General features: G+C 41.2%; 1 protein-coding gene across 3 annotated transcripts in view; it reads left to right on the top strand.

The window, feature by feature from the left end:
• Positions 1-13,457, top strand: part of dhx57 (DEAH (Asp-Glu-Ala-Asp/His) box polypeptide 57) — a 129,775-nt gene that overhangs the window by 88,195 nt on the left and 28,123 nt on the right. For all 3 annotated transcript variants that reach the window (XM_069931914.1, XM_069931915.1, XM_069931913.1), the window contains 2 exons: positions 8,675-8,771; positions 9,425-9,598. In XM_069931914.1, coding sequence (XP_069788015.1) covers positions 8,675-8,771; positions 9,425-9,598 — 271 coding nt within the window. The remainder of the gene's footprint in view (positions 1-8,674; positions 8,772-9,424; positions 9,599-13,457) is intronic.

Here is a 13,457-nt window from a genome sequence, read left to right as displayed (position 1 = left end):
TGATTATCCTATCAATCTGCGCGGCGACCTCGAAAACATCTGGATTTGGACCCCCAACATCTCTCTGTTCATCCACACTCTTAAGTAACTGACCATTAATCCTGTACTTGGCCTTCTGGTTTGACCTTCCAAAATGCATCATCTCATACTTATCCGGATTGAATTCCATCTGCCACTTTTCATCCATCTCTGCAACCTGTCTATATCTTTTTGTAACCTGTGATAACCTTCAGCACTATCAGTACCTCCAATCTTCGTATCATCTGCAAACTTACTGACCCATCCTTCCACCTCTTCAATTAGGACATTTATAAAAATCACAAAGAGCAGCGGTCCCAGAACAGATCACTGCAGAACTCCAATAGCCACTGACCTAAAGGCAGAATGCATTTTGTCCACTACTTCTTTCTACAAACAAGCCAATTTTTTATTCACAAAGCCAAGGATCCATGGATGTTATGTCTCATGACTTTTTGAACAAGTCTCTTATTGGGGACCTTGTCAAATGCCTTGCTCAAATCCATGTAGACCACGTCTACTGCCCTACCCTCATCAATTTCTTTTGTTGCCTCAAAAAACTCAATTAGACTCATGAGCCATGACCTTCCCTTCACAAATCCACACTGCCTATCCCTGAGTAGACTGTACTCCAAATGCTTATAGATCCTATCCTTAAGAATCCTCTCCAGTAGTTTGCACACCACTGACATAAGATTCACTGGTCAATAATTCCCAGGATTCTCACCATTTACATTTTTTAAACAAGGGGACCACATTTGCCATTCTCCAAAGCTCTGGCACCTCCCATGTGACCAAAGAGGACTCTAAGATCATAGCCACTGCCTCAGCTATCTCTTCCCTCACTTCTCACAGTAACCTAGTTAGGTAGCGTCTGGCCCTGGGGACTTGCCAATCTTAATGTTTTTGAAAAGATCTAACTCTTCCTCACTCTTATTACACAAGCCTGTTCTATTCCAACTTCATCTTTATCAAGGACCTTTTCTCTCATGAATACTGAAAAAAAATATTTATTTAGGACCCTCGCAACCTTCTCCACCTCCAAGTACATGTTGCTTCATTCTCATCATCCTTCTGTTCTTCACATACACATGGAACGTCTTGGGGTTCTGCTAAATGCTGCATGCCAAGGCTTTCCTAAGTCCTTTCTTGTTCCTTCCTGACTACCATACGCTTCCATACACTTCTCATGAGCCCTTCTTGTTTCCTGCTTCCTAAATCTAATGCATGTTTCTTTCTTCTTCTTCACTAGCTGCCTCACCAATTGAAAAATTAATCACATTGAAATATTAAAATATTAAGATGTATTTGGTAAAAGTCCACGGACAATTATGTCCACATATGTTCTGGGAATTTAGGAGCCTGTTGGCTTGGGGGAAAACACTGTTCCCCAATCTGGGTGCAAGGACCTGAGTGCTACGGTACCTTCTACCAGACGGCAGAAGGGAGAAAAGTTTACATGAGGGGTGAGAAGTCCTTCACAATGTTTATTGCCTTTCATTTACATAAAATGTTATAGATATCCTTCATGGTAGGAAGAGAGCCCCCAATCATCATTTCCACTGACTTCACTATCTTCTGCAGGGTCTTGCAGTCTGGTGGTACATCTTCTAAACCAGATAGTGGTGCAATTGCACAGGATGCTCTCAATACATCTTCTGTAGAATGTAGTGAGGAGGGAAGGTGAGAGATGAACTTTCCTCAGTCTTTGCAGGAAATAGAGGAGCTGCTGGGGTTTCTTGACTATAGAGCTGGTGTTAAGGGACTAGGTGAGATTCTTGGCCAAATGCACTCCAAGGAACTTGATACTCTTTTGTTATTTTTTTTAATTTTTAACACTGTGAATCATATCAATCAAAGTGCATACAAACATTTCCCTCTTAAATATACACAGTGGCATTTTCTCCCCCTTCTTTCCCCCCCTACCTTCCCACCCCCCTCCAAACCCATTTAACGTTCAACATATACAATACAATAAAACCATTTAAAAATGTCATCGCACAATGAAAATAAACAAGAAAATTGTGTCATCTACTTTTGCACACTGGATCAAGTCTTATCATTTTATCATTTTAGCGGGTGGTGGTCCGCAGCAAGCCCTCTCTATTGTGTTCCATGTACCGTTCCCAAATTTGTTCAAATTATGTGACTTTATTTTTTTTAATTATTTGTTATTTTTTCCAATGGAATACATTCATTCATTTCTATGTACCATTGTTGTACTCTCAGGCTCTCTTCTAATTTCCAAGTTGACATTATACATTTTTTTGCTACAGCTAAGGCTATTATAATAATTTTTTTTGTGCTTCATCCAGTTTAAGGCCTAATTCTTTACTTCTTATATTACTTAGAAGAAAGATCTCTGGATTTTTTGGTATGTTGCTTTTTGTGATTTTATTTAATACCTGATTTAGATCTTCCCAAAACTTTTCCACTTTCTCACATGCCCAAATTGCATGTACTGTTGTTCCCATTTCCTTCTTACAGTGAAAACATCTATCTGATAATGTTGGATCCCGTTTATTTAACCTTTGGGCCTGTGTATCCAATTATATTGTTTCATGCGTAACCTCATGTTTATTATATTTTTCATAGTTCCAGAGCATAACTTTTCCCATATTTCATTTTTTTATCTTTGTTTAAATCTTTTTCCTACTTTTGTTTGGGTTTATAGTTTATTTCATCATTTTCCTTCTCTTGCAGCTTGATGTACATGTTGGTTATAAATCTTTTTATTATCGTTGTTTCTGTAATCACATATTCAAAGCTGCTTCCTTCTGGTAAGCTCAGTCTGCTTCCCAATTTGTCCTTCAAGTAGGCTTTCAGTTGATGTATGGATTGTACCATGAGTTATTCCATATTTGTACTTCATTTGTTCAAATGTTAATAAATTATTTCCCAAAAAAAATTTCTATTCTTTTAATTCCTTTTCTCTCCCATTCTAGTCTAAAGGAAAAGTTATCTATTGTGAAAGGGATTAGTTGATTTTGCATCAATAATAATTTTGGTAGTTGGTCATTTGTTTTTTTTTTCCTTTCTAAGTGAATCTTCTTCCATATATTGAGTAAATGATGCAGTACTGGTGAACTTTTATATTGCACCAGCTTTTCATCCCACTTATAAACTATATGTTCCGGTACCTTCTCCTCTATTTTATCTAGCTCTATCTTAGTCCAATCTGGTTTTTTCCTTGTCTGATAAAAATCTGATAAATACCTTAATTGTGCTGCTCTATAATTTTTAAAGTTTGGTAACTGCAAACCACCTTGTTTGTACCACTCTGTTAATTTATCTAATGCTATCCTTGGTTTCCCCCCTTTCCATAAGAATTATTCTCTTTAGTTCATTGAAGAATTTCTCTGTTAAGGGAATTGGTAACGATTGAAATAGGTATTGTATCCTTGGGAAGACATTCATTTTAATGCAATTTACCCTCCCTATCAATGTTAGTGGCAATTCTTTCCAATGTTTAAGTCTTCCTGTAATTTCGTCATTAATGGCTGATAATTTAATTTGTATAGGTGGTTTAAATTATTATCTAATCTAATACCTAGGTATCGGATTGCTTGTGTTTGCCATTTAAATGGCGATTCTTTTTTAAATTCTGTATAATCCGCATTACTCATTGGCATCGCTTCACTTTTATTTGCGTTGATCTTGTACCCCGATATTTCTCTATATTTTTTCAATTTCTTATGTAGTTCTTTTATTGATATTTCTGGTTCTGTTAAGTATACTATGATGTCATCTGCAAATAAACTGATTTTATATTCCATCTCCTTTATTTTTATCCCTTTTATTTTATTTTCTGTTCTTATCAGTTCTGTCAATGGTTCTATTGCTAAAGCGAACAGTGAAGGAGATAGTGGACATCCCTGCCTAGTTGACCTACTTAATTTAAATTGGTTCGATACATATCCATTTACTGTCACCTTCGCCAATGGTCCCTTATATAATGCTTTAATCCAATTAATATATTTTTCTGTTAGGTTGAACTTCTGTAATACTTTGAATAAATAATTCCATTCTACCCTGTCAAAGGCTTTTTCTGCGTCTAAAGCACACATGTCAAACTCTGGCCCGCGGGCCAAATTTGGCCCGTGATGTAATTATATTTGGCCGGCAAGATCATATCAAAAATGTATTAGAGGTGGCCCGCTGGCCGCCGCGCCAGTATAGAGCATGCACAGTAACCACTGTGTCCCAGGGTGAGAGAGAGAGAGAAAAATCCTGGTCCTTGAAAAGTAGTGGTGGGTGGTTTTATAAACACGCTGTCATGTCCCCCCGCCCACCCCCCCACCGCAGCGCGGCCTGGCCGGTGTCAGGGGAAGCTAAGGCCACTTCCCAGCGCCCGCAACCCCAGTGGCACAGCGTTTCTTGGAGCTGCAGATGGAGTCGGGATGCCGGAGGGAAGATTGGGGATCCCCGCCGGGCGATGGGGGCGCCAGCCGCCCTGCGCCTTCCCACCGGACCAGCGGCGGGTGCCCGTAGTACACGTGGAGAGCGAGGCTGGTCGGGCAGGTAGGGTGGAACCCCCTGCCAATCTCGGAAGTGGCGTGGGCTGGATCGGGATTAGCCGCGCTCACCTGCTCCTCCACCGCTGACCGGGATCCCAGCGCAGTCCTGAGCGCGGAGACTGCCCTGGAAAGGTCCTGGGACACCGGCACGGAAAGAAAAGGGGGTCCGGGAGAAACTCAGCAGGTCAAGGGAGGTCCGGGAGAAACTCAGCAGGTCAAGGGAGGTCCGGGAGAAACACAGCAGGTCAAGGGGGGTCCGGGAAACTCATCAGGTCAAGGGAGGTCTGGGAGAAACTCAACAGGTCAAGGGAGGTCCGGGAGAAACTCAGCAGGTCAAGGGGGGTCCGGGAGAAACTCAGCAGGTCAAGGGAGGTCCGGGAGAAACTCAGTAGGTCAAGGGGGGTTCGGCAGAAACTCAGGGGGGGCCTGACCTCTCCAGGACCGTTGCCCACTCCCCCTCCCTGCCGCAGGCCGACCCGCGACTCACGGTGACGGGGTCGCTGATCCGCCGAGATGCCGCCCTGCAGCGAGAGCCGATGCCCCCGCACTGTCGTTGTCCAACCCGATCGCCCGCAAACCCTGCCCTCTCACACACAGGCCTGAGTAAGTATTATGAACTTTAATCTCAGGATAAAACGATCTTCCAATAGTTTCATGTCACAGTGATAAATATATTCCTGGTTAAAAATGGTCCTGCACCTGGATACAAGCTCATTAGGCATAAAACTTGAAAAGTGTGTAAATCAAAGGATATCTGTACCAATGGAAAAAGGGCATGGCAAATAACCCTGCTAGAGTTCATGCCCACAATCAGTCACCCATTTGATTGTTTCAGGAATCATGTTATTCTCCCACATTCTCAATAGCCCTCAGATTTTACTATTCGACAGCACACTAGCAACATTTGACAAATCCTCTATAGAGAAATATTATTTATTGAATATTTTATTTCTCATTTGTTAATGCTTCTGGAAAGAGTTTATCCAAAACTATTATTAAACATTTATTTTAATAAGAAAAAGTTTAACATTACATATGTTGAAAGAAGAGAAAACATGCAGATGTTGTTGAAAATTTTCAATAAATATTTAGTTCGGCCCTTGACTTAGTCCAAGTTTTTAATTTTGGCCCTCCGTGAATTTGAGTTTGACACCCCTGGTCTAAAGCAAAAGCCACTGTTGGTATCTTATTTCCTTGAACTGCATGAATTAAATTAATGAACTTACAGACATTATCCGCTGTTTGCCTTTTCTTAATAAATCCAGTTTGATCTAGTTTTACTATTTTTGGTACACAGTTGGCCAATCTGTTTGCTAATAATTTTGCTATTATCTTATAATCTGAATTAAGTAGAGATATTGGACTATATGATGCTGGTGTTAGTGGATCCTTCCCCGTCTTTGGTATTACTGTAATTATTGCTGTCTTACATGAATCTGGCAAGTTTTGTGTTTCTTCTATCTGGTTCATTACTTACAGGAGAGGAGGAATTAATAACTCTTTAAATGTTTTATGGAATTCTATTGGGAATCCATCCTCTCCAGGCCTTTTATTGTTCGGCAGCTTTTTTAATATATCCTATATTTCCTGTATTTCAAATGGTTTTATCAGCTTGTTTTGCTCCTCTTGCAATTTCGGCAGTTCAATTTTAGCTAAAAACTTTTCTATTTTGTCTTCATTCCCCTTGTTCTCAGTTTGGTATTGTTCATAAAATTCCTTAAAGTTCTCATTAATCTCCATTGGATTATATGTAATTTGTTTGTCCTTTTTCCTTGATGCAAATACAGTTCTTTTAGCTTGTGGAACTTGATATTCTTGATGGCCTCAATGGTCAATCCATCAATTGTCAACGGAGCATGGTGTTTCCCCCCCCCCCCCCCCCCCCTTCCCACGGGCTGTCCTGAAGTCAACAACTGTCTCTTTTGTTTTATTAACATTCAGATACAGGTTGTTGGCTCTGCACCAGTCTGTTAGCGACTGCACCTCATCTCTGTACGCTGACTCCTCATTCTTACTAATAAGGTCCACCAGGTTCGTGTCATCATCGAACTTGGTGATGTGGTACAAGCTGTGTTTAGCTGCACAGTCATGGGTCAGCAGAGGGAACAGCAGTGGACTAAACACATAGCCCTGAGGAACCCCTGTGCTCAGTGTGATGGTCTTGGAGCTCTGTAACTGATTTGGACTGCTTGAGGTCTCCCCGAAAGGAAATCAAGAATCCAATTGCAGAGGGAGGTGTTTAGATGCAGCAGGCTCAACTTCCTTATCAGGTATTGATGTATGATAGTGTTAAATGCCAAACTGAAGTCGATAAACAGCATTCAAACATACGAGTCCCTATTTTCCAGGTGGGTGAGAGCTAAATGGAAGGCGGTGGTGATGGCCTAATCCATAGAATAGTTGGCTCTGTATGCAAACTGCAGGGGGCCCAGTGACGGGGGCAGCAGGAGCTTGATGTTCCCCATGACAAGCCTCTCAAAGCACTTCATGAGGGCAACAGGGAGATAGTCATTGAGGCAGGACGCAGACAACTTCTTCGGCACGGGGACCATGGTGGTGGCTTTGAAGCACATAGGGACCACAGCACTTTTCAGGGAGATGATGAAGATCTCAGTGAGAATCTGCTAGCTGAGCCGCACATCCCCTGAGCACTCTGCCGAAAATATTATCCAATCCAGCAGCTTTTTGTGGGTTGACATTGCCTAACTCTCTTTGCATAGGCCACTGCAAGACACAGCACTTGATCATTTGGAGGAGAGGTGGTCTTCTTCGCCACCACGTTTTTCTTTTTGCCTCAAAATGTGCTTAGAAGTTGTTCAGTGCATCTGGGAGGGAGCATAATCAGCAAAAGCAGATGGTGTAGTCTTGTGGATAGTGATATTTTGGACCCCCTTCCATGTGCACCACGTGTCCTTACTGTCCAGGAAGTGACTATGAATGCGCTGGGCATGCACACACTTTGTTTCTCTGATGGCCTTAGAAAGCTTGGCTCTTACATTAGCTCTTATCAGAATTTAAGTGATTATTAAAGGTTGAAGTCATCTCATTTGCATTATTTCTAGTGCAAGAGCTTATTCTGGAACTCTTTCTTGGGTACATAAACATGAAGTCTATACCCTTTCATTATTTTTTCAGTGACATCATTGCATTTGCTCTTCTCTGATCCCTTGATTTCACCTCTGCTCTAACTCCATGGTCACCTTTTTATAACTTTCTCTGCTCTTCCCCAACAAAGATGACCAGCTACACAAAATTTTCCATCTAGTTCAGACACTAGAGACTGACTAAATGTTGGAGCTGTGGCCTCGAGCAGGCTCATTGGGCTAACTGTGCTCTTGTTTATGATACGATTTTGTGTGCTAATTGCAGATTCTTGTTCTTTCTCATCTGTTATACAATTTTGATAGAATAAACATGTACTTTGTTACATTTTCTTCCCATAATTCTAAAGAACAACTGAGAATGATTTTCACATTTCTGTTGCAACAGAAGCTGACCCAAAACACTAGGGATCATTAGAGAGAGAAAGGGAGTTAATATTTCAGATACAAAATACTTCATCAGAACAGGAGAAGCTAAACAGGTAAAAGGAGAGGGATGTAGAGGCCAGAGGGAATGTGTGCAAATAAAGTGCAGATTAAAGTTGTCAAAGTTGGTTCAAAAATAATTGGTTATGCACTGGGGGAAAAAAAAGAAAAGAAACAAATTAAAGTGTAGAGATAAAGCCATAGATGAAAGAGTTTTTAAAAAAAAGTTATCTGAAATTGTTAAATTTAGTGTTAAGTGCTGAATGCTTTGGCATACACAGGAGAAAAATGAGGTGTTTAAAGTTTTTGTTGATTTATTGGAAAGGTGTAGAAAACCAAAGGGAGAGTTTGGACTGGGATGTGGAGTGGAGAATTAAAGCAGAACTAATTGAAAGTTCATGGTTGCCCTTTATCCTTGTTCTTGCTCTTGCTGATGGACACTGTAAAAATCTTGTCAAAAGGATTCCCGTTTCCTTTCACTAAGGAAGCTCTCTGATGTAAATACAATTACAATCTAGAAATGCTCGTTGTAATTGCAGCCAGCTACAAAAATGATGCAAAGTTTTGGAAATATCATGTGTTTGTTGTTATTTTTCTTTTTTCTTAAATTAGGAGCGATTTTAATATTCTTGCCAGGCCTGGCAGAGATCAAGTTGTTGTACGAACAGCTTCAATCTAATCCTTTCTTCAACAACAAACACGATAAAAGGTCTGTAACTTAAAAACAGTGTGGCTCATTGCTTGTGCCAAACTTACTCCATCAAATAATGCACAGACAATTCACAAGGGTGACTCCAAGATTGAGATGCTTTTTTTTTGCATTTTAACGATAAAGCATGGTTGAGCCCCATGTGGCCCATGAAAACCGTGCTGTCCACTCACATGCAATTAACTACTAACTCCGTACATTTTGAATGGTGGGCAAAAACCAAAACATGCAGAGGTCATGGGGAGAATGTACAAACTCCTTACAGTGCTGGATTCAAACCCAGGTCACTGGCACTGTACATTGCACAAACTACTACACTAACAGTGTAAGGAAAGGCTTCAAAATATCCAGTGATCATAAAAAGTTGATGAGGCAGAAACCAATCCACAACAGCCAGTCATTTGTCATGAGGGTGGGGAGAAAATCTGAGAGGAATGACCTTGGCTTACATCTCCTAGCATCTAGTTTGAACTGGGGTGTGCCAGTCTGCCACTGTAAGTAGAGATTCTAGCTAAACTTGTATTTTTGTGTAATTAATAAATTTACTGTCAACGTTTCAGAATTTCTTTGCTCTTGAAAGATCAAAAATTAATTTTACTATTTTTCAAATGGTTACTGCTCTTTAACCACCTGCATCACCTGTTCTCTTTTAGATGTCTTGTATACCCACTCCACTCCTCACTGTCCAGTGAGGAACAACAAGCAGTCTTTCTCCGTCCCCCCGAAGGAATTACCAAGATCATAATTTCCACTAACATTGCCGAAACTTCAGTCACCATTGATGATATTGTTTATGTCATTGATTCTGGCAAGATGAAAGAGAAGAGGTACAAAATTTTTCCAAAATGATTATTTTTGGATGACTTGATGCTTTTTTTTTCCAAGAAAACATTAAATCCAATGTAATTGACCAGTTAGGTAAATTGATGGCTTTTCAGGTTGCTAAATCTGCAGAGCCTGAAAGACTGCATCCCAGAGTGCTTAAGGAAGTGGACCAAGAGGTAGTGGATGAATTTCTGATTATATTCCAATATTCTCTGGATCAGTTTCTTTGGAATGAAGGGTTGTTAACATGACACTACTTTCCAAGAAAGAAGGGAGTGAGAATTTATCAACTAGATAGCCAAACCTCAGTAGTGGAGAAAATGCTGAGTCAATTATTAAGGAGGTCATTGAGGCACATTTGGAGAGTAGTGACAAGATTGGTCCAAGTCAGCATGGATTTACAAAAGATAAATCATGCTTGATAAATATTCTTGAATTTTTAATGTTGTAGCAGGATCTCCTATTAGGGAACAAGACATGACAGGTGACACAGGTATGTGTAGGGAAACATCTTGGGTCCAGTGATCATAATGCCTTTAGTTTCAAGTTAATTACGGAGAAGGATAGGTCTGGGCCTCAGGTTGAGATTCTAAATTGGAGAAAGGCCAATTTTCCAGAAATGAGAAAGGATTTAGAAAACATGGATTGGGATACATTGTTTTCTGGTAACAATGTGTTCGGTAAGTGTAAGGCCTTCAAAGGCAAAATTTTGAGAGTAGAGAGTTTGTGTGTTCCTGTCAGAATTAAAGGCAATAGGCCCTTTTCCACTGGCATCCCAGTTAATTGGCTGTGCAGTGTTCTGGGATAGGAAGCCTTTTGTGCCGTTTCCACTGGGCCACCCTTAATCAAGACTATTTTTCTTCCACTGGACACAACTCATCCCCAGGGATGGTGTCAGCCAGGGATTTGAGTAGGGGAAGAGGTGGTTAATCTCCAGCGTGAAATGACAACATTGTTCCTTTTCCACTGGATCCTGTCCCAGTAAATTCCCAGTTAATTCCTGGGACAGGGTGCCAGTGGAAAAAGGGCTAAAGTCAACAGGCAAAGGGAACCTATAATTTGTACACTTTTGCATCTGTTTCACCCTTACTTGTGATATGTGACCTCGTGCCTACCTTTTTCATCTCTTTTATAAATGATTTTTGGAAAGTGAAAATAATCCCATATTTAAAGGTAACTTGCTGATTGCAGATTACAAATCCAAATTTAGATCTCTTGCTATATTTAGAAGTGCATCCAGCTGCAGCTCCTGATAAGCTGGTTAATAAATTGGAGCTGGAGCTGGAGCTGGAGCTGGAGTTGGATAAACTCCAGATCATTCAGGAGGCAGAGGAGGCGATAGACAGGAGTTACATGACACTATCACACCTAGGAGGCAGGAGGAGGGAAGATGGGTGACAGTCAGGAGAGAAATAGGGAAAAGGCAGGCAGTGCAGGGTATCCTGTGGACGTTCCCCTCAATAATAAATATACAATTTTGGATACTATGGTGGGGGATGGGGGAGGGAGACCTACCAGGGATAAGCCATGGAGAACAGGTCTGGCTCGGAGTCTGGTCATGTGACTAATAAGGGAAGGGAGGAGAAGAAGCAAGCTGTAGTAATGGGGGATTCCTTAGTTAAGAGGTTCTGTGGAAGAGAATGGTATGTTGCCTTGGTGTCAGTGTCTGAGATATCTCAGATCAAGTTCACAGGAGGGAGGGTGAGCAGCTAGATCTAGGGACCAATGACATGGGTAGGAAAGGTGAGGAAGTCCTCCAAAGAGAGTTCAGGGAGTTAGGCGCTAGTTTGAAAGACAGAAGGACAGAACCTCCAGAGTAGTGATCTCAGGATTGTGACCTGTGCTTCGTGCTAGTGAGGTTAGAAATAGGAGGATAATGCAGCATAACATGTGGCTAAAGACATGGTGCAGGAGGGAGGGCGTCAGATTCCTGGATCATTGAGCTCACTTCCAGGAAAGATAGGACCTGTTCCAACTGGAGAGTTTGTATCTGAACTGCATGGGGACTAATATCCTTACGGGAAGGTTTGCTAGTGCTGCTCCAGTTGGTTTAAACTTCAGCAGAGGAATGAGAACCAGAATGTCAGAGCAGATAGAGGAATGGAAGAGCAAAAAGATGGTGTGAAAATTACATGCACCGTTAGAAATCAACAGGTTGATTGTGATGGAAATGTTCTCATGTGCATCATCTATTTCAATGCAAGGAATTTGTAAGAAAGGCAGATGAGCTTCAAATGTGGATCGGCACATGGAATTATGAAATTCTGGCCATTAGTGAAACTTGGTTGCAGGAGGGGCAGGACTGGCAGTTGAATGTTATGGGCTTCCTATGCTTTAGATACAATAGAATGGTGGGGTGGGGGGGGGAGGGGTGTCAGGAAGGGTGATGAAAGAAGTGGCATTGCTCGTCAGGGAAAATATCATAGATGTGCTCAGGCAGGACAGACCAGAGTGATCATCTACTGAGGCGAGATGGGTGGAGCTGAGGAACAGGAAAGGTATGACCACACTCATGAGGTTGTATTATAGACCACCCAATAATTAGGGAGAATTGGAGAAGCAAATCTGTAGAGAGGTATCAAATAGATGCAGGAAACAAGGTTGTGATAATAGGAGATTCAACTTTCCACATATTGACTGGGACTCCCATACTGTAAAAGGGATGGATGGCTTGGAGTTTGTAAAAAGGGTTCAAGAAAGTTTTACAAATCAATATATTAGAGGTACCAACAAGAGTGGGTACCATACTGGATCTCCTAATAGGGAACAAGACAGGATAGGTGACAGACATAAGTGTAGGGGAAAATTTTGGGTCCAGTGATCACAATGCCATTAGTTTCAAGTTAATTATGGAGAAGGGTAGGTCTGGGCTTTGGGTTGAGATTCTAAATTGGAGAAAGGCCAATTTTGAGGAAATGAGAAAGAATCTAGAATGTGAGGATCGGGCGGGATAAGTTGTTTTCCAGCAAGGATGTGTGAGGTAAGTGGAAGACCTTCAAAGGTGAAATTTTGAGAATACAGAGTTTGACTGATCCTGTCAGGATTAAAGATTTTAGCAGGCATAGGGAACCTTGGTTTTTGAGGGTTTGGGGGACATGGTTCGAAAGAAGGGAGGGGTGTCTAGCAGGTATAGGCAACATGGAGCAAATGAGGCACTTAAGGAGTATAAAAAATGTAAGAAGAACATCAAGAAAGAAATCAGGAAAGCTAAAAGAAGACATGAGGTTTCTTCGGCAGACAATATGAAGGAAAATCCTAAGGGTTTCTACAGTTACTGTATATTAAGAGAAAAACATAGTAAGGGACAAAATGGGTCTCCTTGAAAATCAGAGTGGTCGGCTTTGTATGGAGCCAAAAGAGATGGGAGAAGACTTAAATAGTTTTTTTTTTCCCATCAGTATTCACTCAGGAAAAGGGCACAGAGTCTTGGCAAGGAAGGAATACAATCAGTGAGGTCATGGAATCTATACAGGTTAAAGAGGAGAAAGTGCTTGCTGACTTAAACAAATAAAGATGGATAAATACCCAGGGCCTGACAAGATACTCCCTCGAACCTTAAGAGACGCTAGTGTAGAAATTGCAGGGGCTCTGGCAGAAATATTTAGAATGTCCTTTGCCACAGTTGTGGTGCCAGAGGATTGGAGGAGACCTCATGTTGTTCTGTTGTGTAAAAAAGGCTCCAAAAGTAACCCTAGAAATTATACACCAGTGAGCCTGACGTCAATAGTAGGTAAATTATTGCAAGGTGTTCTAAGAGATATCTAGAAACTGATTAGGGATAGTCAACATGGCTTTCTGCATGGTAGATAGTGTTTAACCAATCTTATAAAGTTTTTGAGGAGATTACCAAGAGAGTTGATG

This window comes from Narcine bancroftii, chromosome 4 (assembly GCF_036971445.1).
Source record: "Narcine bancroftii isolate sNarBan1 chromosome 4, sNarBan1.hap1, whole genome shotgun sequence".
Taxonomy (NCBI): Eukaryota; Metazoa; Chordata; class Chondrichthyes; order Torpediniformes; family Narcinidae; genus Narcine; species Narcine bancroftii.
The sequence above is the reverse complement of the archived record's forward strand: the minus strand, read 5'-3'. Positions and strand labels throughout refer to the sequence as shown.